The sequence below is a fragment of the Mustela nivalis genome (assembly GCF_964662115.1).
Source record: "Mustela nivalis genome assembly, chromosome: 14".
Taxonomy (NCBI): Eukaryota; Metazoa; Chordata; class Mammalia; order Carnivora; family Mustelidae; genus Mustela; species Mustela nivalis.
Window position 1 is genome coordinate 37297063 of NC_139033.1, and position 23220 is coordinate 37320282.

Genomic DNA, 23220 nt, shown 5'->3' on the forward strand with positions numbered 1-23220 from the left:
GCTTGTGGGTTCCGGTTAGGAAGAGTGGAACCAGGGAGGCTTGGGAGAGGCTTTGAGGCCTGCGTGTGGGGGGGCCTTAGACTCTGACAGCCTTGGCTTCTCAGCAGGTGTAAAGCTCCCGCGAGGATTTAACACGCAAGGGGACGAAGACAAGGAGGTTTGGGGACAGTGCTTACACATGTCCAGACAGAAGCCAAATTTCCAGAGGACCTGCTTTGCCCGAGGAAAGCCGGTGTTGTGAGGAAGGTTAGAGCAGTGACCAGAGAGCCCGTGGGGCCAGTAGGCCCCTGCTGGTGTCGGAGGGCCTCGCTGTGGCATCCAGAGGCAGAGCCCATGCTCCTGGCCCTCGGACTCCTTCAGCTGCTTTATCAAAAAAGCAAGACAACAAATGAAGCCCATCAGAAAGCCACCCCCAGGCATGGTAAGTCCCTCCGCGGCCACGGATGGTCCTGGGCCCCAGGCTCTGCACGCGTGGCGTCAAGGTGCCCTGCGTATCTGGGGAGAGGCTGGGGGGGGGGGGTTCCATACTGATACCCCTCGGTAGGAGAAGTGGGGGAAACAGCCTGCTAGGGAGGTCTGCTTATCCTGCGGGATGCCCGATCCTTGCCGAGTATGGGGGCTTCTTTTGTAGCCCCCTGGCCATAGCCAGAGGGCAGGGCTGGTAAGCTGCCGGCTGCTCTAATGGGAGCGCTGCGGGCCTCTGCGCGAGGGCCAGGTAGGCCACTGCCCCTCCCGTCCCCCAGGAGTGGCGAGAGTGTGGGTGGCCGTGCCCAGGAGTCGGCTTGCAAGGCGTACCCCCATCTAAATGTAGGCGCCGACACCCCAGAGCCCTCTCCAGCAGCATGGCCAGTCTCCAGTTGGAGACCAAGCTCCCGATGACAGCCCCCACTGCTGGGGCTGAGGTCACGGAGGAATCAATGTCATCGACTTTCACTGCTGAAGGAGTCGGAGGGCCCAGCCGCCTCACCGGACCCCGTGGCAGCCCAGGGAATGTTCACTCCCACTCGGGGCCCATTTCCCCAAAGCCTCCTGGTGCCTGGCCTTCTTGGGGACTCAGTAGTGAAGGAGGCAGACAAAATCCTGTCCTCAGGGGCCACCATTCCAGTGGTGACAATGCCTTCCATTCAAGTTACACTCGAATTACAGATACTGTCACATTGTGACCCCCATAGTGATGGGAATATTATTTTCCTCTTCTTACAGGTGGGGGAACAGGCCCAGGGAAGCCAAAGGCCCACGCCAGGGGCCTCAGCTTGCCTGAAGGTCACGCCTTCTGCCTCGCATGTCCCTCCCCTGGAGACCCGCTGGCCTCCCCGCTGCAGAGCCTCTCACACAGGCAGTCTGAGCTGGGGGACGCCTGACAATGTCTGCAGACCCTGCTGGTTGTTGGAACCCGGGTGCGCCCGGCACAGACCAAGCACGGGGCAGGGCGGCTGCAAACACGCCAGACTGTGCAGGACCGCCCCGCACAGCCGAGATCTAGTTGCCCCAACGGCCGGAAGTGTGGCAGCCAGGACACCCTGCCTCAGAAGCCGGGGAAGGCAGGGACCGGACGCACCAGCTTCAGGAGTTCTCACAGGCCCTGCGGGAGAACAATACCATCCTGCCCATTTTACAGAGAGGAAAACTGAGGGTAACAGGGCTAACAAATGGCCAAGGTCACAACAACCAGAAACCAGTGGAGCTGGGGTTTGAATGAGCACCAGCGGGAACCAGCCTGACTCGGAGGGCCACCTGGTCACCCAGCATCGGGAGAACAAGAGGGGTCATCTTGGAGTCATCAGAGGTGACCTGTATAGCCTGGCAGGGCTGGGTCCCTGGGGAGCAACAGCTTGGGGAAGGGCCACCCCCTGCATCCCCTGGCCGACTCTGGGCCCTCTACTTGCTGTCATCTTCGGGGTCCCTGTGTGACGCCACGTGGCCCAGGCTCCGGCTGCCAATTTACCTTATTTCCCACTAACAAAATTCCCTTGCCACTTGTTTTTTTTTCTTTTCTTCTTTCTTGCTTGTTCTTGATTTGTTTGTTTTATTTTTTATTTTGCTTGTGGGAGCAGATCTGACCTCTGTCTTCCGCCGGGCATTAGATCAAAGGCTGAAACAGAAGCCCTTCTCCCAGCCTGGGGTGGGGCTCGCGGATTTGTGGCCCCACAGAGGCTCACCCGGCAGCCACCGCCGCCACACCCGCGCCTCCCTGCCACGCAACCCAACCGGGCCAGATAAAAGGCTCCTCAGGCCCTCGGCCTCCGCCAGACCCACACCAGCAAGGAAGCTGGGACAGGAAGCAGGGAGACGAGGGAACATTCCAGAACAGTCATGAGGACTGCCTAGTCCTAGTTTCATCCTAAACGTGCAGGGAAGGGAATTACGGGAAACAGTATTTGGCTCAGCCAAGTTGACCCACTGCACCCACACCAGACATGTGTCCATTCCAGATACGTTTTGCTTGTTTCTTTTTCAAGCTCCCGATTGTGTGTTTGTATAGATGAGTGTGTGGGTTTGTGTGGGCTCCCCTTGAGTTAAATACACCTCTGCGTGTCACAGCTGAATTCCTCTGAGGATCCCTTTAACTGCTGCCAGGGAAGGAGCACCGTGCCCAGAAACTTGCTGGAAATGTGGAAATGTGGCGTCTGGAAGGAGTGGTGGTGAGTACGGGTGTGTGTGGCTCTGGTTTTTGGGTGTGTGTGCGTGGTTCAGGTGTGCGCATGTGGGTGTGTGTTTCATGAGTGTGTGTGGCTGTGTGTTCCAGGTGTGTGTGCACGGGCATGTGGCTGTGTGTTTTGGGAGTGTGTGTGTATGTGTGTGTGTTTCAGGTGTGTGTGTTTGGGGTGTGCGCGTGCATCTCTGCGTGTCCCATTTCCAGGCACACTTCCGTGCTGGGAGAGGGCCGAGGCGAGGAGAGTGCAGAAGGCGACGGACAACCCAGCTGCCCGTTGGGCTGTGAGGCCGTGTCCTTTCCCCACAAACCAGATGCAGATTTCAATCAATTCAATCAATGGGCAATGTTTGCTGGCCATAAAAATAGCCCAGAGGTTGCTCGTCAGCGGCTCTAAGATGGATGGCCAGTGGCCCCGGAGGTCCCAAAGGTCAAAGATGACTATCACCTTAAAATGTAATCTGTGCCGGCCCCCAGCCCCAGGCCCGGCGGGTGGGGGGCGTGCTGCCAGCCATCTGCAGCCACCCGCAAACGGCCCGCTCGGCCCAGCAGCCGGCAGATGGCCCCAGGGCACCATGGGCTGTGCCATCTGTCTGCCCACTGTCCCAAGCCCTAGCCTGGTGCCGCTGTCCTCCTGGGCAGGGAGAACCCACACATCGGTCTGCCGGCTGCTCTCCCCTCCACGACATCCCACCGGGGCTGCGAAGAGCAGGGCTGCCGTCTTGCTGGCACCCCACAGCTCCTTCCTACGAAGCAAGCCCTCGCCTCCTTCGGCTCGGAGCTCCCTCCCGCAGCTCCTCTGGCTGCTCAGGTGCAAGGAGTACAGGGTCATTGTGTTTCCTTCGCACTCTGGAGAGAGGATGACCACAGCAGCCCTCTGCTCCGGAGCGAGTGAGGAGGGGGCCCTGGCGTGCTCCCTTCTTCCCTGCATGTCTGTGCAGCCTCATTGCTTTTGCCCCTTCCCTCCTGATGGGTCTGGGCTCACCTCCCTTTTCTGCGCCCAGACATTCCTCCCCAGGCCTTCCTGCCGCAGGGGAGACACCGACACGGCACGTGTTCTGTCTTAGAGTCTCAGCAGCTCATCTTCAAATAGCTCTTTCTTCCTTTCCCTGCTCGTTGTCTGATGAATGCCAGATCTTTCCTCTCGTCTTTGGTGTACTGCTCTCCTTAATATTTACCATCTGCAGCGCTGCGTTCGGGAAGTGTGTAAGGAGGAGACGCGCCTGATGAACGGTTTGTCGGGCGCACTGTGTCCCGGCAGGGGTGGCTCCCACCCCTGCCCAGTGACGCTGTGGGACCCCGGTGTCGCGCACTCTAGACTAGGGCGCGTGTGCCGCGTATCAGCCTCCGTTCACAAATCATCGGCGTTCGGCTACGCAGAGGTCGGTGTGTCACCCGAAGATGTGGTATTTCCCAAAAGTCAGGAACCAAATAAATTATTACAGTTTAAAAATGAATCTATTTATTGATCTCCTTCTTTCACACTATTAATGCTAATTGTTTTTCATGGTGCACGCGTTTGGGATTCATCAACATGAATTCTTAACGAACTTCCAAATGCAAAAATTAGAGCAGGATCACAGATAGACCGAAGTCATCCTACCATTTCTCAGAAGGCCTTTGGCTCTGCAGGGTGCTGGCCTCTAGAGGTAGAGCCGCACGTCCGTCCGGAAGCCTGGGTGCCGGGCCAGCGATGGACAGGGGCACAGATGTCATGACTGGCTATCTCACTGGAGCCCCTCCTGTGAGCCCGGCTCGGGGCCAGGTTGTTAACAGGCTCTGTGTCATCCAGCGCTCACAGCCTCAAGGGGAGTTTCATGATCTCACTCGGTTTATTAAGACACTGAGACCCAAAGGTCAAATATGGTCTCACGTATCTATAGAGTGGAAAGCCCAATTAACTAATTAGATTAATTAGATCTTAAAAAAATCTTTTAAAAATCTTTAAAAAATCTTAAATCTTAAAAAAATAAAGCACATGGCCACTCCAAAAAAATAAAGCACTGAGCCAACGTTCACACTGGCGGCAGCAGGTTCATTTCAACACACTCCGTCACTGTTTCTGCCTGTCTGTCTGACTCAGAGTTAACCTTGAGCTGTCTGTCTAAAGGAGCCCATGCCACAGGCACACATCTCACACCTTGGATGGACCGTCATCACGATGGCCCATCATCACCACTGTGCCCTCTTATCTTTCTTGGCAAAACTACTACTTGTCTCCCCTAATTCCTCAGTGGTAACATTTTATCTAGACACAGTTCCCCTGAAGACTACATCTCCCAGAGTTCCTTGCAGCTGGGCACAACCATGTGACTAACAGGATACCAACAGACTAGATGTGTGCCGATTACGGGCTCACCATCAGAGACATTTTCTTCTCATCTTCCTGCTGTCTGGAACTCAGGCATGATGGCAGGAGCTGAAGCAGCCATCTCAACCCATGAGACAGAAGCTGTGTGATACAGAGAAGAGAGAAAAGAGGTTGAAGGAGCTGGTGTCCCTGATGCGACCGAGGTGCCCTCCCAGCCCTGAACCACATGCCTGGACTTGGACTCGTCTGTGAGACAGAATCGAATGCCTCTCTCTGCATAAGCCACTCTTGTTTTCATCCTGCTGCAGTAGCAAACATTTATCCTAACTGTAGCTTTCCAAGACAGTGCCGACAGATGAGATAGACTGAACAACAAACTCCCAAAGATGTCCATGACCCACTCTCCAAAACCTGTGACTATGTTACCTTCCGTTTTTTTTCCCCCAGGAGGTTGCAGCCAAGCAGTTTTAACACCCATCCCTGCCCCAGACCTTAAGAGAAATAAGAGCGATAATGAAAACAACTTTGTAAGCAGAAAATGAGTGCGTGTCCAGCAACCACCATTGTGATTATTATAGGCAAGAATCATCAAAAGATGGCAAAATTAGTAGGTAAAGATATGATGGGAAGCAGGATATATGCATAATCCCACAGCATCTCCTCACAAGATACTTACTAATTACAAAATAGTAATTCCATAGATGACCACAGAGAAACCTGGCAGATATCACCTTATTCAGGCGATCAAAGTGGGCACCCCCCGGAAAGGCACAGTTACTCTGTGCAGGTACTGATACCAACACCACCATTAATGTATTCCTGCACAAATGCATAGTGTGAGTCTAGCCATTGGGAAACATCAGATAGACCCAAGTTTGGGACAGTTTATAAAAGATCTAGCCTGTACTCCTCAAAAGTGTCGAGGTCACAAGGGCGCCTGAGGGGCTCAGTCTGTTAATTGCTCAGCTCTTCATTTTGGCTCAGGTCAGGGTCTCAGGCCCCTGTGCTTGAGCCCCGCATTGCTGGGTGTGGAGTCTGCCTGAGACTCTCTCTCCCTCTGTGCCAGCCCTTCCACTTTGCTCACATGTTCTCTCTCTCTCAAATAAATAAACCTTTTTTTTTTTTAAGTGTCAAGGTCATGAAAGATAATGGAAAACAGAGGACCTGTTACAGATTAGAAAAACAGAAAGAGGCATCACAACTTATGAAACTGGACCAGATCCTGGGCAGGGAAAAAAAAACAACAACAACCTGCCGCACATTAGTTAGAACATTTTGTGAAATTCAAGGTCTACAATTTAGTCTGAAAGTGTTGTTCAGTGTTGACCTGCTGATTCTGATCGCTGAGCTGTGATGACCTCAGATGGCAACATTTGGGGATGAAGGGCACATGGGAATTCTTTTTGTGACTTGTAAGTCTGAAATACTTCAAAGTAAAGAGTTTAAAAAAAAAAAAACTTCATGATTTATGGACCTGATTTGATCCTAACTATATCCTCAAAGGTCGGTAATACCTAAATTTACTGATGAGGAAACTGGGGATCAGGAAGTAAGTGACTTGTCCAAAGTCACCAACGGGTAAGTGATGTGTGACCCTGACAAGAACCTGAATTTCTTCTTTCTAAATCCTATTTGCTTTTCCCATTAAGATAAATGGGATTTGGGGCGCCTGGGTGGCTCAGTGGGTTGAAGCCTCTGCCTTTGGCTCAGGTCATGGTCCCAGCGTCCTGGGATAGAGCCCTTCGTCGGGCTCTCTGCTCAGTGGGGAGCTTGCTTCCCCCCCCCCTCTGCCTACCTCTCTGCCTACTTGTGATCTCTGTCTGTCAAATAAATAAATAAAATCTTAACAACAACAACAAAAGAAAAATGGGATTTTACTTAATATCAAACACTATAATTCGTTAACAACCAGCAGACAGCCTGTGGAGAGCCCAGAGCCTAAGCAGGACATAACGGACAGTTCCACTCTGGGGGTACTCTTGTCCATCTGCCTTCCCCCCCAACCCCCACCTCCATCCACCTGGCAGCGTCAACGATCAGAGACAGGGTGACGCTCTGCCAGCCCCTGCATTCACCAGTGATCCCACCCTTCCAAGAGCCGAAACAGAGCCTCCTTCTGCCACCTGGTCAAACAACGCAGTGGAAAAAATATGCATTGGGAGCAAAATGAATGTCCATAATGTTCTTAGTGAGCTGGGAGTTGAATTCACCAGGGACTTCGGATCTGTGCAACTCTGGTTACAAATAGGTCGACTTCAGATCCCAATCCATAAGGGAACGTAGACAGATGGAGCTCTGAACTGGGAGTGTGGACACTTGGGTTTGGAGCAGAGATTTCCAGGGATGTCTAGTCCTGATTTCCAAGACTGACTTGGTTTACTCCTGCTGTCCTGGAGTGGTTATTAATTGTTCCCCCTTTTACTCCCAAGGGTGACCAACTTCAACCATTTTCAGCCAAGGCTTTGGGGTGCGACCTGCCCAGTCCAGCTCTCGGTTGGATCCAGGTGACTTTCTTTATGGCTCTGCCTCTTCCCACAGGGAAGGAGCTGGCTGATCCTGGCCTCCTCTCTCAGGACGGCTGCAGGAGCCTTCTAGATAGACTTGCCATGCCCATTCTCACTCCTCTCCAATGTCACGTGCCAGCCGATAGGCTCTTCAAGATAGAAATCAGATCATGCCCTCTGTCAGCTGAACAGCGCATGCGCAGCCCCACTTGCCGGCCTCAAGGCCCTCTGTGAGCCCACCCCTCCTACAAACCGCCCCTTGGCCTCATGTCCCACTCCTCCTGTGCTGTCCTCCCCCCGCCCCAGGCCTTCAGCCATACTGGCTTCCAGGCGTACTTGTTTCTCAAGACAGCCATGCTTCCTCCTGGCGCAAGGGCTTTGCACACGCTTTTCTCTTAGGCTGGAACATGTTTCCATCTTTTTCCTGCTGGCTTCAAGGTACTACTTCAAGTCTGCCTCACTCGGTGGAATGCAAGCCCCAGGGGGGCCAAGTTGTGCCTGTCGTGTGTCACAGTCACATCTCTGTTGCCTCCCAGATGCCACCCGCAAGAGGACGACCCGCGCTATTGAATTCATGGCGGACCCCACAGTCTCATTCAATGGAGTCCATCCAAAACCATCAAGCACGTGGGGCCCAAGGATGCACTCTTCCCCAGATATGAGTCCCTAGCATCTCCTCCTATTGGTTCTAAGTAGAACTAGAGTCACCCGACAGAAGATGTTCCATGTAAAATGACACGAATCCAACATCTTAACACACTGCTCTCACCTAGAAGCTACGTGAGGACTAGTCGCCTTTCTCTTGACAAGTGGCCATCCTTACAGAACCGATGATTCTGTCAATAACCCCCTGCCCTCAAACAAAACCAAAAAGCAACAAATACACAAAATAGAAACACAAAACAAGGGCATATGACCAAACCGTAGGGGACTTCTGATGTCAGCTCTTCAGACCCCCATTATGCAGATGGGAAAACAAAGGTTCCAGAGACGGAAGAAGGTGGCTTTTTAGGATTAGGGCATGGGCCAAGCTTTTGATGGCCAGCATCGGGACATTTTCTAGAGGAGTAGCACCCTCCAGGGAAAGAGGGTCTGGGATCCTTCCACCCTGGGGTACCCACCGGGTACTAGAGCCCATTCCCAAGTTGGGGCCTTAGGAAGCGATGTCTCTCTAGGACACACCCACATGTACTCCAGGGTGGTGCTTCTCAAACATCCTAGGCTCACAGACCACCCAGGGAGCTTGTCAAAGAGCAGATTCTGACGCAGGAGGGCTGGTGGGGCCTGAGGCTCCGCATTACTAACACGCTCCCGGGGCCTGTCATGGCGCCCAGAGCACACCGGGTGGAAAGGTTTGCTTCTAGCTCAGTAGTCAGCCACCTTCTCTTGTGAAGGGCCAGAGCCGAGATCTCTTAGTTTTGCAGGCCAAGAGGCAAAACGGAGAATATTACCTGGGTGTTTCTTTTACAAAAGAGAAAACAAATTCCTATAATTTTTTGGATAGAATTCAAAATCTAATTATTATAATTGAATACAGTTTTGCTTTGTTTTTGTTGGCTGGTTTGTTGGTAATACAGGGTGGCTGATGAAAAGCCTGAAATTCTGTTTTGGGGAAAATAACCCTTCATTTAACTGGGGCTCAAAGCCAGTACTCCCCATCATCCGATGGATCGCAAATGTTGATCCGTAAGAACCACTTTTAGCCCAAGGGGCGCACAGAGAACAGGTGGAAGGCTGGCTTTGGTACCAACCCTGGCTCTAGCCCAATGGTCAAGCCATCCAAGGAGATTTTTCCCCTCTTTTCCCATCTGGGACAAAGAACAGAGATTCAGGGGTCTGGGTGCTACCCTGTCAACAGTTCCCATCCCTCCGCATGACTTAGTTTGTAACTAAGGAAGTTCTGGGCAAGGTCACACACCTGAAACAAACATCCTGATTTTTGCTTTGGAATTAACATTTGCTTTGAAGTTTGCAAAGTCAGTTCTCCAGTTCTCCAGGGCTGGTAGAGTTCAAGGCCACCCACATGTTACCCTTGAACGGCGCATGCTCCCAGAAGAGGCGATGATATTGATGCTGCCGCCTGACTTGTCCATCTTTCTGCCCCATCAGCTGTGAACTCTCAGACTTGAGTGATCCCAGGTCAGCCTAGAGGCGTGGTGGTCACGGGCCACCGCAGCACTTGAGGTCGCTGGGGGTCGAGGCTTCAGTTCTCCAGAGGCATCACTTCCCCTCCCGTGCCCAGCCAGTGGTACCTTTTCTGGTCCTTTCTACCGGTGTTCCCTTAGTCTTGGTCCTCTTCCTCACGTGGGTCAGGCCTGGGTGGAGCTTACCTCCTCTGGTTCAGCTTCTGCCATAAAGCAGCGAGTTAGGGACGACCCAGCCCTCCCGCCCCACAGCTCACCGAGTCGTACAGACGGACACAGCTGGCCCAGCTCAGCTGCTAACCAGCTGTTTACTCCTCCTATCATTTCCGCTTCTCATGGCTCAGCCCCAGATACCGGGGATGAGCGACTTAACCGGCCGGAGCGTCACCCCCACCGTCGAGCAGGATCCTTCATCTGGATTCAAAATGTGGCCACAAAGGAGAGAACACTCAGGAAAGCTGCTGCTGAGAAGGAAAACCCCTCGAAGCAGGTTTTCAATGTGAAGAATGGACCAGCCTTTCATACCAGCCCCCCCCCCCGCTCCCTTGTTATCTAACACTGTATTTTACAGAAAACAAGAAATTTAAGCCTTGGGAAGTGAAGCACAACAAGCATTGTTCCAAGTGCACTTCTGAACTGGCAATGGTTAGCCTCTGTTGGATCTATTCAAGAAATAGATCCAGCATGAGATGCTAGCTTTCTATTCTTTGGCCAAGTTTACAATCAATATATTGGAAGTGATTCAGCCTTCCGCTCCCCCAGTGCTCAGAGGGGCTCCTCACTATGGTTGGTAAAGGTGGTTCTCTATCCCGGGGGTTAAGCTCCAGATCCATGACTGCGACCCTGGGACTGCCAATGACATTTGATTTCCCAAGAGCAGCGATGCTATTCCGTGGGATCACAGGATTGGGAATTCACGGAGGAAGGTCGCACGGGGGAGACAGCCATAGCAGTAAAGGCATTAAGGTCTGAACGTGGATGGTATTTTCTAGAAATGGTGAGTGGTCTGGGTGAGCAGACACTGTTAGCTACTGTCTCTCCCTCTGGGGAAACCCATGCCTCTGCTTCATTCCTGACATTTAAGCTTGTTAAATCCTCCCCTCCTGCCTAGAAATGTCCCTCAGACCTTCCTCTCCGTGTCCACTAAGTCTCCTGATCAGACTCACAGCCGTCACCCACCCGGTCTTCCTGTCACAGTTCCCTTCTGTCTCTCTGATCTGCTTGCCACCTGGCCACCAGGATTAGCAAAGAAACAGGGCTGTACCCTTCCTTAAAGTCAGATCTCTCCCCAGACCTCACAGGAGAAAGCGGAGCCCCTTGGCACTGGCTGTGAGGCTCTCCATAGGGCCTCAGCTCACAGGCCTGCGGTCGCTTCCTGCCACGTCACCAGACAACGTGTGGTCTTGTGGTCAGGCTTCGGCTGGGGATGGCGTAACCCGTGAGGAAGTCAACTACATCGTAGGGGGAGAGTCGGAGGTCGGCAACTGCAGGACGGGCTACTCTAGAAGCCCCGTGGGGTCTCCAGACACTCCAGGGTTCTCCAGCTTTCGGCTCTGCAGTCCCCAGTGGGTGGGCCTGGGCCTTTGGCAAGTTCCAGTGTGGGCCCAGGAGACAGCTTGTGTGGCCCCCAGAATCACAGACTCCTCCAGCTGTGTGCACAGATGGAAACTTCTACGTGAATATCTCTTTTCTATCCAGGAGAAAAACCTTTCCCAGAAGCACCCCCTCCCACACGTCCTCCTCACATCCCCTTGTCCAGAACGGCACTGAGGGCCGCCGCTAACCACCGCTAGGAGTCGAGTTAGCGTTATTGGGCTTCAAGCGACCCAGCTTCCACCCCCAAGACTGAAGAGAGCGTCCTCCCCAAGCACATGACCCCATGGTGTGATGAACAGGACCAGACCCAGTCACATTATCAAGGAAGGAAGGGCAGAATGGCTTTCGGGTCAGCAGGGGCCACAGTTGCGTTCCTCGAGACCACCACCCGCTTTCATACCTTCCGCCTTCACTCGTGATCTCCCTTTGCCCCAGTGTTCTTCCGCCACGAGCAACCCTGATTCATCTCTCGAGGTCCAGCCTTAAAGCCACCGTCAGTGCAATGTGCCAGTAGAAGACACCAGGATCGCTCCACTCGCCACTCTAATCCCGAGATCCCGTTGGCTGCGGGTCACACGGTAGATCTCCAATAGTCACCAAATGCGTGAATGAGTAGAACATTGACTATATATCTACCAGAATGTATATATTCAAACGAATGTTTATCTCGGTGGCTCAGCAGTCTCATACTCTGTCGTCAAAGGACACACTCCCAGGGCCAGATCCGGGTTTCCTCTCTCTTTTCCTTCCTCCTTTGAGCTCCCAGGGTGTCCCTGTATCTTGCGCATGAGGCTCTGGAGACAAGGGCTGGAAGAGGAAATGAAAAGAAATGGAGTCTGGGACCAGGGGGCTTGAGCAGCTGGTACAGGGAGCACAGGCTGAAGCTCTTAAAGCAGACAGAGTCCCAGGCGGCGATGTGGAGGCCACCCGGAACCCAGTGTCCCCGTGTTTAGCCTGTGGGACACTGGCTGAGCACAGTGAGGCTGCTCGAATTTATATCACCCGAAGGGGCTGTGTGTGTGTGTGTGCGCACGCGTGTGTGCACACAATATGTATAATGGGCTTCATGAATACACTACATTAGCTAGATAGCTTTTGAGATGCATAAGCGACGTGAGTGCCCGGGCTGTATTAATTTAGCCTTCTCTAGAAATGCCTGGAAAATAATAGGCATTCAATGAGTCATTGAGGAATAAATGAAGATTGAATTTTGAGGTCCTTGGTTTTTTATTGAGGTCAGTAGGAGAATGAAGCATGTCTCTTTAGCTACTATGAAACTGGCCTTGAAGATACAATCCACCGATGGGGAGGAAAGAGCACTTGGACCTGAACCCTGGCTCCTCCTCCAACTAGCTATGGGAGTCAGTGGATCAGTTTCTATCCTATAGCATAGAGACTAAATCACAGGATTTTTGAGGGGCTTCAGTGAAATGACATCTGTCAAATGTCCAACGTGGTCTCCATAAATGTGATTTCTCCCTTCAAATTCTTTTATTGAAAGTTCCAGGTGATACATCTCATTCTGAATCTAGGGGTCAGAAGTTGGTCTTTCCTGATGTCCCCTATGGGTCCTCCTTGTATCAGATAATTAGGATTATCTAATTCACCTCGGCTCTCGCTGTTAGGAAATTTAACACCAAGCTGAATGGTAAGGTGCAGCTGATCCTTTGTTGATGCTTTCTGGAAGCCTCCTCTATCTCTGCCCCTGAAAGGTTTGGAAACAACATACAGAAAGAGAAACGTGAGGGGTGGGGAGAAACCGGGTGATACAGAAGGTGCTCTGGCATTAACAGGACAGTCGAAGCTGATCTGGACCCTCCAAGAGGACCCCTTGATTCATTAGGAAAGAGATTTTCTTTGTAAGTAAGATTTGTGAGTCACAGAGTCAGGGTGTGACTCTTCCGTTTGGGTGGGAGTTCAAGTCACCCAGGAGGGGTGCCCTAAAAACTTGACTTTTTTATTCCTTTTTTCAAATCTGATGTTTGTATAGCATGTTTTATATACGTCCAGGATTCTCAACTTGTTGGGGAAATGCCCGTCTGGAGAAGAGTATCCCAAGGAAGAAGAAATGTCAGCAAAAGCAACTGGGAGAAAAGGTCAGAGAGACGTGTTCCCATGGAGGCAAGGAGAGAGAGTAAGTAGTTCACGGGGTGCCCGCAGCGACAATGAGACCCATTTCTGGAGGGCAGATTCTACTTTCTAAAGATATCCACGTCACAAGAGAAAAAACTCGTCCCTGAGTTGTAACAGAATTACTCCGTGGAATGTAGTACATTATAAAGCTTACAGATTTGAACTCAGCCATTTCATGGTAAGAGAGTCCACGTAATTCCTGTCCTTTAAAAATTGGCACAGTGGCCATAAATCCAAAGGGGAAAAATAATGACTTCAGTGGCTTAAATGAATGAAAGCCCTTTTCTGTTCTGCAACATCTCCTTCTGTTCCCAAGAGTGTCCGGCCAGCCCTCTGACGGGTGTCTCCTCGGCTCCGGTCACTTGAGGGACTCTGGAAGAACAGAGAAGCCTGGACTTTGGTGACAGACTCTGGGACTCTACTCCTAAATATGCCTTTTATTAGCTGTGTGATCTCGGTCATTTATCTTATGTGACCGGCAATTTTTTCATCTGGGAAAGGGAGGTAATAATTCATGGCTTTTAGGATTAAGAATTAAGCAGAATAATGAATGCGGCTAGTAGTATCTGGGACAAAGTACGTATTCAGAAATACCAGCTCCTTTCCACATTTCCTCTTTACTTTTTAAAAAGGAAGCACTTTGATCTGGGTTGAAGAAAGGAAGGAAACACAGGAAAGCAAGGAATGGAAAAGTGTATCTTCCTGCAACACCGAGGCAGGATGTGAAGCGAGACTTGGACATCTCATACCTATACTTCTAGATGGTAAGAGTGGCATAGTTAACGTTTCTTGAATATTTACTTTGTGCCAAACCCTGTTCAGAGTGCTCTACCTGTATTCATCTTCTCTTTTTATCTTTATAACAAGCCTGTGAGGTAGGTATGACCATTATTCCCATTTTGCATATGAGAAAATGGGGGCCCACAGACTTATTGAGTTAATATGTGGCAGAGTCAGAGTTGGCCGCAGGCAGGTTCATTTCCTGGGAGGGAGACGGAGATGGACGTTTGAATGGCGTTCTGGGGATCCGCCCGGAGGCGGGAGGCACAGCTGGGCGGAGGGAGAAGCTGGGCCAGCTGGAGAGGCGACAGAGGTCTCAGCCAGTTCCCGGGAGCCAGGATGTGGCCTGGCCCTTCAGAGATGGCCCAGCCGAGGCAAGGGGAGGGGAGTCTTTGTCCCCCCTTGACTCGTTATTGGCTGCAGCTGTGGTGGAAAGGAGGATGCGGCCTTGAGAGCAGTGGCTCCCTTCGGCCTCAGGCACTTGCTGGAGAAGGACGCCATTGAGCGAAGTCAACAGTCCACAAGCCAGAACCCAGGCTCCTGGTGTCCTCTACAGTCATCCTTTGTCCCCTCGAGATGTACCTGCTTTGATCAAGTGCTGGGAGCGGCTATTCCAGGATTCTGGAGGGATCCTGTAAAAAAAAAGTACCAGAGGGAACAAACCACAGCCCCAGATATCACAGCTGGTCTGGAAGCCACCACTGATACACCCTGGCTCCTTCCTCCGTTGGCTGTTTGGACCCCTGCCCGGCAAAAGCCTCAGCTCCCCATCCACGACGGGTACCAGCTCTTCATAACCACAGCCGTCAGGTCTACAAACGAGGCAAGGCGATTTTGACTTTTTATTGGGGCAGGTGCCTTCGGCCTCCTGTAACCCTTCCTTGATTCCTTTAGGTTAGGATACACTGAACCCTTGCTGGTTGCCAGAGGGGTGACAGGTTTTATGAATCACTTCCAAAGAGCTCCCCAGGCCGGGCCCCTCTGGCTAAGAGGGGGGCTTGGTTCTCTAACAGCCTCTTCCACGCTCAGTCCTGTGAACACCACATCCTCTGGCCTCTCTTGCAAAGCAGTCACCTGGCGGGTTTCAGACCTGACATACCGTATCTCCTCCTCCACTCGGAGCTTCTCGGTTCTTTCCTCCACCATCTCCCACAGCAGTTCGGCGTTTCTTCCTGATGGAGATCAGTCTTCAGTTTCTCCAGGTGGAGCAGCAGATTAGTACCTTGTCCCTGGTCCTTGCCAGGCTGTTTCATCCTGGCCAATACACTCTCCCTAGTCTCCCTTCCTAGTCTCTCCCCTTGATGCAGCACCTTGGAAACCAGCCCAGGATCCGCGCAGTTCTGCAGGTCTGCCTTGGCGCTGTCCTACAAGAGCCTCTGGGATTTTAACCGGCCCAGCATTGCCACACAGCCGGCAGGTCTTGTTTTGCAAGGGAATGGCCTCTGCACCATCAAGCAAAGGGGAAGCAGTTGCTTAAAAGAGAAGGAGGAGGGGGCACTTAGGCAGGTCTGGGGAGGGTTTCCCAGACTCTGAAGATTTGAGGTTGTTCAAGTGCCTAGACCCAGATAGATAGCCCCACCCATCCTAGTTAGGGCTCTGACTCTGTACCAAAGGTAGAAGGGATAGCAGACCTTTGGAGGCCAAGGCTTCGGCCTCCCTGGAACTCCGTCGCAGAACAAGTCCTGGGTCTGATCCCCAGCTCACACCTGGCTGTAGGAGATGAGGCTCTTGAGATCCTGCCCAGGAGTCTCTCGGCTTTCATGCTCAGCCTTTAATTGGTGATTAATCATACTCGACTTTTGTCTTTTTTTCGTGTGCCCGGCATAGACCTGCAAGTCCACTGTCTTTATGATTCCTATTCCCCCTGACTTCCCAAATGCCTGCCGCGCTGCACCACGCCGATTAGCGCATCCGCTTCCATTAGCAAGCTGTCCCAGTTCGTCACTGAGGACGTTTTCACAGATGCATCCCATGATCACCTCCAGCTGCCGATAGGCTCCTCCTTGGTAATGGCTCAGTGAGGGACCCAGCTCCCAAATTCTGTGTTTGTTTTTCGAGATCCTGTTTTCCTGGACAGCTCCTGGTCTCAGTTATCCTGGGTTGGGTTCTAAGAGGCAGACCGACCGTGAGGTGGGGATCTGCATACGGGAAGTGTGTGGAGTCGTGTTCTCAGCACTGATGCGGGAGCGAGGGAAGCTGACCTGCTGTGAGTGCTGTGAGGGCTTCAGCCCATCCTCAGGTGAGGGCTGCGGCTGGATGGCCCCCCCCAAAAGTTGTTACGAGGCAGAGCTAGACGGCTGGGCCCAGACCCATCACCCGAGATGCGAGATGTGAACACCCCCAGGAGGGTGAGCACAACCTTGGAAGCCCTGGGGTTGGGACCTGGAGCTGGGGAGGGGCAGCTAAGCAGCGCCCGTGGCAGGCAGCCAACACACGTGCTCCCAGCAGACTAGGACACAGGAGAAGAAGCAGGCGTAACTTTTTTTTAAAACAATTTTTTTTCTTTAACAGAAAATGAGAACCGGAGAACTGGTAAATGTCCGAGAAGTCTCTTATTCAGGTTTTTACGGACATCTTTTTTTAAAGTTTTGCCTCCTAGCTCCCAACTGTCCTGTGGCGGAGAAGTCCCGTTTTCTGTAGGTTCAGTCATCATTACCAGGGATGCCCACCAGTGCCTGGCAGGTTGCATGTTTGAAGCACTTTATAGCCATTCAGATGACAGAACAAACTGGACTTCCATAAATTCCTACCTTTACACAGCCCTTCCCTCCCCCTAATTTTTATTTACTTCTCAAGTTTCAGCCCAAGTTCTTCCTCTCTGACTTGATTCTACCCAATAAGCATGAGTCACTTCTCATGGTCTCCTCGCTCTGGCATCTCTCTTTCCAGCATTTTCCATCAGCATGGTCGCCCTTTGCTAGGTGGGGAGCTCATCAGCAAGGAGACCAGAACGTAGAACAGATGCTTGCCATATACGAAGATTCAGAAATCCTTGTGAACTGAATAAAAATGCTTCTTTGCAGTGTCTTTCGATTATTCGTGAATTTTCACTAAAGCCTGAAGTGCCACTGGGTGGGTCAAGTTTTAGACCATACATTTCACATTGGGGTAGAGAGAAGTGCTAAGGCATTTTGATACCAGTCAGGACAAGATGTTAGCAATAGAACCTACACATTCAATTTCCTGTGCTTCGGGGGATCCCATGAAACCTACTCTATGACATTTTGCGCAGAGTCTTGTTTAATCTTCATGGATGCGTATTTTGAAGATACTCCTGTAAGTAATCTAAAATCATCCCTGATGCTAAGGTGAGTCTAAAATCTAACAGGAACTATTTCCTTTGTGAGGGATCAGTCCTAACTTCAATCGCTATCATTAGGCGGCCCCATCCAGCTGCATTATTTTGGCATTTCTCAGTGTCCACCAGTTTTGGTGAGACGACAGTCACACACAGCAACACGGTGAAAAGCCTTGTGAACACAGGGAGAACCACAGAGACTCCCCCTTGGGTAAATGTGCAGATCTCTTACTGGAGTCGAGGTAGAGATGAAAACACAAAACAAAAATCCAAAGTGTTTTCCAAAGACCACGAATAATTTACAATCTTGTTTATCCACGATCGATAAAGACTTCTAAACATCTCCTAAAAATGATGAGCTCGCATGCATTGCATGCATGCTTTGTGCCACTCCTAACAAGCATTTTATAGGCATCATCTCATGGATCTCACAAATGCAACACATATTTACTTGATACCCACATTAAATCGGGCATATGCTAGATTCTTGCCCTTGTCTGGGAGATCACAGAATATGAAGGGCTCTTGGCTTGCTGTGTCTTCCTTTTGAAACAAATACAATTTGAAATCTCCAGCCAGATCCATCTTCTCAGAATAAAGTGGATTTTTTTAATGAGAAAGAGGGCATATAAATTAAGGCTATATTTTCACTGTTATTTTAATACTCACACAATTAGGCTACGTTTACAGCACGCCTGATATGGCCCAGCCATGAAAAAACAGGGTTAGATACTTAGAGTACTCCGGATTCCTTTGTCCTGAGGTTGGCTGGACGGTATGGGCGCCATTTGACTTCGTTTTCTTATCTGCAGGAAAGAAAAGAATCTGTATCTGTTTGAGGGAAGTATCTGTCCCCAGAATGAATGGCTCTAATCTGGCTGGTAAGAGTGGAGTGAATTGCTTACCTTTTTCCTAGAGATGCATCAGCCTCTCATTCAGCGGGGCACTAATTAGAATATTTTGTGAGTAATTTGCTTAAAGGGACTTGGGAAACTAGAAACAATTCAAGCTCGGTAGGCACAGGAACTCTTTTGTCATGCAAACGAATGAACTAAGTATGAAGGAGGGTCTGAGACTTTTGAGAGCAGCCTGGCAGGATGAACATGAATCGAAAAACAAGATTCTGAGATGGGAGCACGAAACGAAGGAAGTGCTCAAAAACCAGTTTCTGTCTTTAAAAAAAATGTACAGAAACAAGAAGTCTAAGCATCCTTTTAGGCATTCACTTTTATATCTAGTGCTGCCTCTAGAAATGTAAGGTTTGATTAAGGAGGGATGATAACCTCCAAGCACACATGGTGAGCCTGGTTCATTTAAACAATTACAAGCACACACCTCTCTGCAGTCTTTTTTAGTTTGTAAACAGCAGAAAGAACTGAGCATCTAATTTTTTGAAATTCTTCTGGCTTTTCTTTTTGACCTTTGGTATTTGTATGTATTGACGATCTCTAAACCATTGTGCAAAAACACCTTGAAGTGTCAAGCTTTAAAAATGAGTCTTCTTTTCTCTTTCTCCCGTGCAGCTTGGATTATCTTGGCCTTGTCAAAATACATTCTCTAGTTAGAGGTTGGAAATATTTCCCTCCTGGCTCCAAAGTATTGATTTTCTTCAGCACTCAGCTCTGTCAGTCAGCTGAAGGGGTGAAAGGTGAAAGTTCACCCAGCACTGCTTGGCTTTACCTTCCTATTAATGTCATGCCCTTTCCACATTTGATCAGTTTATGTGATCACCCATCATATAGGACCGGTACTGCCCCGATTCTCCCTATAAGGACACACTGAAGTCACCAGGAGACGTGAAAGCAGTTCGCGGGATGGACACCGGGCATCTGAATAGGGCCGGAGATGGGGAATAAAAGGACAGTTACATGACAACGGGCTCAACTGAAGCTGTTCTATAGTCTTATGGGAAAATTAAAGACAGACGTTCACAACTTAACAAATAATCCTCCATGAGCAACGATGACCTATTCTGTTAGTCTTCACTATTCCTGAAAACTAATTGCACCCATTACCTCAGGGATTCAAATTCAACTCCAAACTGGGTCTTAAATGAGTTTAATGATCTTCGTCCAGCCCCCCTGACTCTGGGGCGGCCAACCCATGCCACGAAATCTGACGAGACAGAACTGGGTACGAGGAAGTCTCTTTGGGAGCAACACAAGGTGGAGAGCAACATGCATGCAATTCCCTTGCCCAAACCACAGAGGGTGCTGTTGAGTTTCCGGGAGGCGTTGTTTCCCTCACACTTCACAACCGTCTTCCTGCTCCGACGTCCTTTGCGACAAGTTTGCCTTTACTGAAGCGAGCTCCCCAGGGAAATGAATAATTACACAGAAATAGAAGGCTTAACTTGGTACCAGAGGAGGCGGGAGGGGGTCGGTGAAGGGGGAGAAAGCATATGGATTTCAACTGAGAATGTTTAAGAAGAGTGAACAATGTTTTTTAATGAGAAAAACAATCTTCAGTACAATTCAGTTTTATTTAACACACATATGTACACAGGGACATTCAGCACATATAGAATCTATTCAGTGGAAATGTCTTGAGAGGCAGACATTTTAATTCATTCGCTGTACACAGTGAGTTCAATCATTACATTTTCATACAGGTGTCACGTCATATCATCTTTTGCTTGTAAATTACCAATGAAGCTGCATATGTCTCTACATTTACAAGGGTAGGTCCGGATACGGTGCCAACAAAATCAATAAGACACTAAAAGCATACACTGGGATGACAATACGAAGTTTGCCTCAGTGCTGAGACATCTAAGCTGTGATGATGAAGTCTGGGGCTGTAGTTAGCAAAACAGCCAAGGGGAGATCTGTGCTACCAAGAATGCAAATACCCATTTAGCAGTTAGCCCAACCACCAGATATCATCCACCTGACTTATAGAGCAGTACTATTCTACTGGCCAGTGATCTGGGTTGTCTGTGCAGACAGAATGTGGGACAGGCTGGCCTCCGCCCACTGCCCCAATGTTTTGCCCCCTGGGCCCCCACGGCTTTGTTCCGGACCCCCGTGGTGTGCTCCCTTGTGTGTCTGTGGTGGCCTGCCTACTTTCTCACGTCTCTGTTTTAAACAAGTCTCTAAGGTGTACTTTTGCTTCATCATTCCAAAACAACTTGGTAGTCTAGAATAAATTAATCCCTATTTAAGTTAATAAAGTTAAACATGTGCTGGGTATCGAGAAAACTCGGGAGCCCACTGGAAAAACCAAGCGCGCCTTTTGTTTACCTCAGGTTTTTCTACCTATATTAAACACAATGGCATGTGCACCAAACAAATACATCTACACTGGATAGTTCTTTGTTTCTTCCTTGGAAACTACACATGAAATCTTTATAAATACAATGTACATGCATGCGGCATAAATTCACTTTTAAAAGAACACCCAAAATCTAAAACCAAGAAACAGTACAGGTTTGTCATCAATGCAAATAACATACTTCAGATCAATAGGTAAGAGACATCCTAGTGGTCTTAAGTTCTTAACATGTTCCTTAAAAATCTGTTTCAATAAAATAAAATGACACGTGGATTTGTTCCTAGACTGTGATCTTTTTTTTTTTTTAATATTACATAAACTGTGACAATCTATGCTTTTCCAATTAAATGCTCCCATTATCATTTTGGTTCCTCTGTAAACTTCCTATCTTCTCTGAATTTAACAAATTATTTTCCGTTTTTGCATTTAATAAACCACTGTGCGTAGCCAACCAATCAACAACTAGCCAAATAAAGAAATGACCAAAGCCCTAACTATGTACACATCAAGATTTGTTAAGAGCAATTCATACAAATACAAATACAAATTTTATGGATTTTTTTCCCCATTACTATGGGCAAGAACCAGCATAATTTGACATATAGAAAGCGACCTAGTTAAAGCTTACTTCGAAATGTGATGGACACCCCTGCAATGTTTGCTCAAATAACTTGAGAGCCCTCACATTTTCTATATTCTCCTGAATGCTTGTGCTGCCGTTACTAATTTTCTAGGATACTTGTGTAAAAGAAATGTTGTTTTTGTTTTCCTTTAAATGATTGGTTCGAAGGCTGAATTGTAACTATTCTGTGATAACTGACGTATGTCATACACATGGGGACTGCAGGGTCTGTAAGGTTTCTGGAGAGAAGGGGTGAGGGCTCTCTTAAAAGGACCTGTAGCAACAGACACAAGAGTCTTATTTAGTATATGCTATGCTTCCAAACTCCGTTCTTTATTATAAAAGTCCACTTAAGAGATTAGTTACAGTGACTGGATAATTATATTAACTAGATCATAAACAGTGATGATTTTTTATTTTAAACTACTAAATAGAATATTAAGCAGGATATGAGCATTTTAGAAGGCTAGGTGTCTGGGAAACTATTTTCTGTATTGAGAAAAGATTTTTTTGGGTGTATGTTCTCATTAATCTCCGATCTGTTAGGTGTTAATAAAGAAGTAGTGGCTAAACCCTAGAAACTGGAGGGAGTCCTTTCCTAGCCGTCATGGGGGGAAAACCGGCCATGTAAACATGGAATGTTTTTGGTAAACAAGAATATATTTTAGGAGATCCAAAGGAAAATGACTTCGCTAATTAGGACTGCCCCATTACCTCACAACCCAATGGCAAAACCACCAGGTTCAAGCGGCAGCTCGGAGGTGGGGTTGAGCTCCGAGCAAATGCTGATCTGGGCTGGGAACGCGATCACAGTGTTTACTGAGCTGGAGGCTTCTGGTGCGCCCTGTGATGGGAGGGCTCCTACGGACCGCAGACACCCCACCTCCACCCCTGTCCCTGCCTGGGAAAAGCGACCTAGTGTCGGCAGAAGGGCCACACCCTGCAGGGCGGCGTGCACATGCCTCTGAATCACGGGGGACGCGAGCTGGCACCTGCCCCCGAGGGCCATGCAGGAGTGACCCGGCCCCGGCCGCGCCCCCAAGCGGCATGGTGCGGGCAGGCACTGAGGAAGGACAGAGGACTCTCGGCTGGGAGAAAGGACGGAACTCCGAGGCGGCCAGGGCGGCCAGCACCCGCGTTAGACCATGAAGCGGTGCTCCTTCCCGTCGTGCGCCATGAGGATGACATTGCGGTTGGAAGTCCAGATGAGGCGGGCCAGCCTGAGGGCGTTGTGGGAGCCCGGCGAGGCCGGCTGCACGGGCGGCACCTGGTAGGTCTTAATGCAGCGCAGCTGGGGGGCCGAGTTCAGCATGCCGATGCTCCCCAGCAGCGAGGTGTTCATCTGGAGGGACACAGGGACACGAAAGCACACGGGTCACTGACGGAACCCTCTCCCGGTCACCCTCTCAGCCACGGCGCTGATTCGCATTCATCTGGGAGTCTGTTCTCAGCCGCAACGGGGCGCCTCTCAGTGTGTCTGAACCTGCGCTGGGCTGTTACAGTAAATGCATAAATCCAGGGGAATCTGACTTCGTGGGCAGAAGCCGACAGCGGGAGAGGCCATCAATCTTTAAGAAGGGGGCTAAATTATAGATGTTAACAAAACAGCTCGGTCAGACAATCTCTGGCAATTGCGAGCGCTTCCCAGGGCAGCCCTTTCTGTTCCTTCCCACCAGGGCTCCCCGCACCCCCGAAGGCCCAGTCCGCCCACGCACCTTGGCGGACTCCCAGGTGGCTCCGTGAAACAAACCAAAGTGGGCTCTGTCCCCGAATCCAAGCGCAAGCCGTGGTGACCCTCTCTCCCACGTGCCTGTACCCACACCTTCCCTCCTCACCTGCCTTCTTCACAGAATTCAGGCTCTGGAAAGCTCTAGTTCAATCTGAGGGGAAACCTAGAGTCAACTGC

The 23220-nt window shown here is 50.1% G+C and overlaps 1 protein-coding gene and 1 long non-coding RNA gene across 3 annotated transcripts in view; both read right to left on the minus strand.

The window, feature by feature from the left end:
* Positions 1–23220, minus strand: part of LOC309848361 — an 801917-nt gene that overhangs the window by 382898 nt on the left and 395799 nt on the right. The gene's annotated exons all lie outside the window — the stretch shown is intronic.
* WDR7 (WD repeat domain 7) overlaps positions 21615–23220 on the minus strand; it is a 362265-nt gene continuing 360659 nt past the window's right edge. For both annotated transcript variants that reach the window (XM_082699836.1, XM_082699835.1), the window contains one exon: positions 21615–22656. In XM_082699836.1, the coding sequence (XP_082555962.1) occupies positions 22453–22656 (204 nt within the window). In that variant the 3' untranslated portion in view covers positions 21615–22452. The remainder of the gene's footprint in view (positions 22657–23220) is intronic.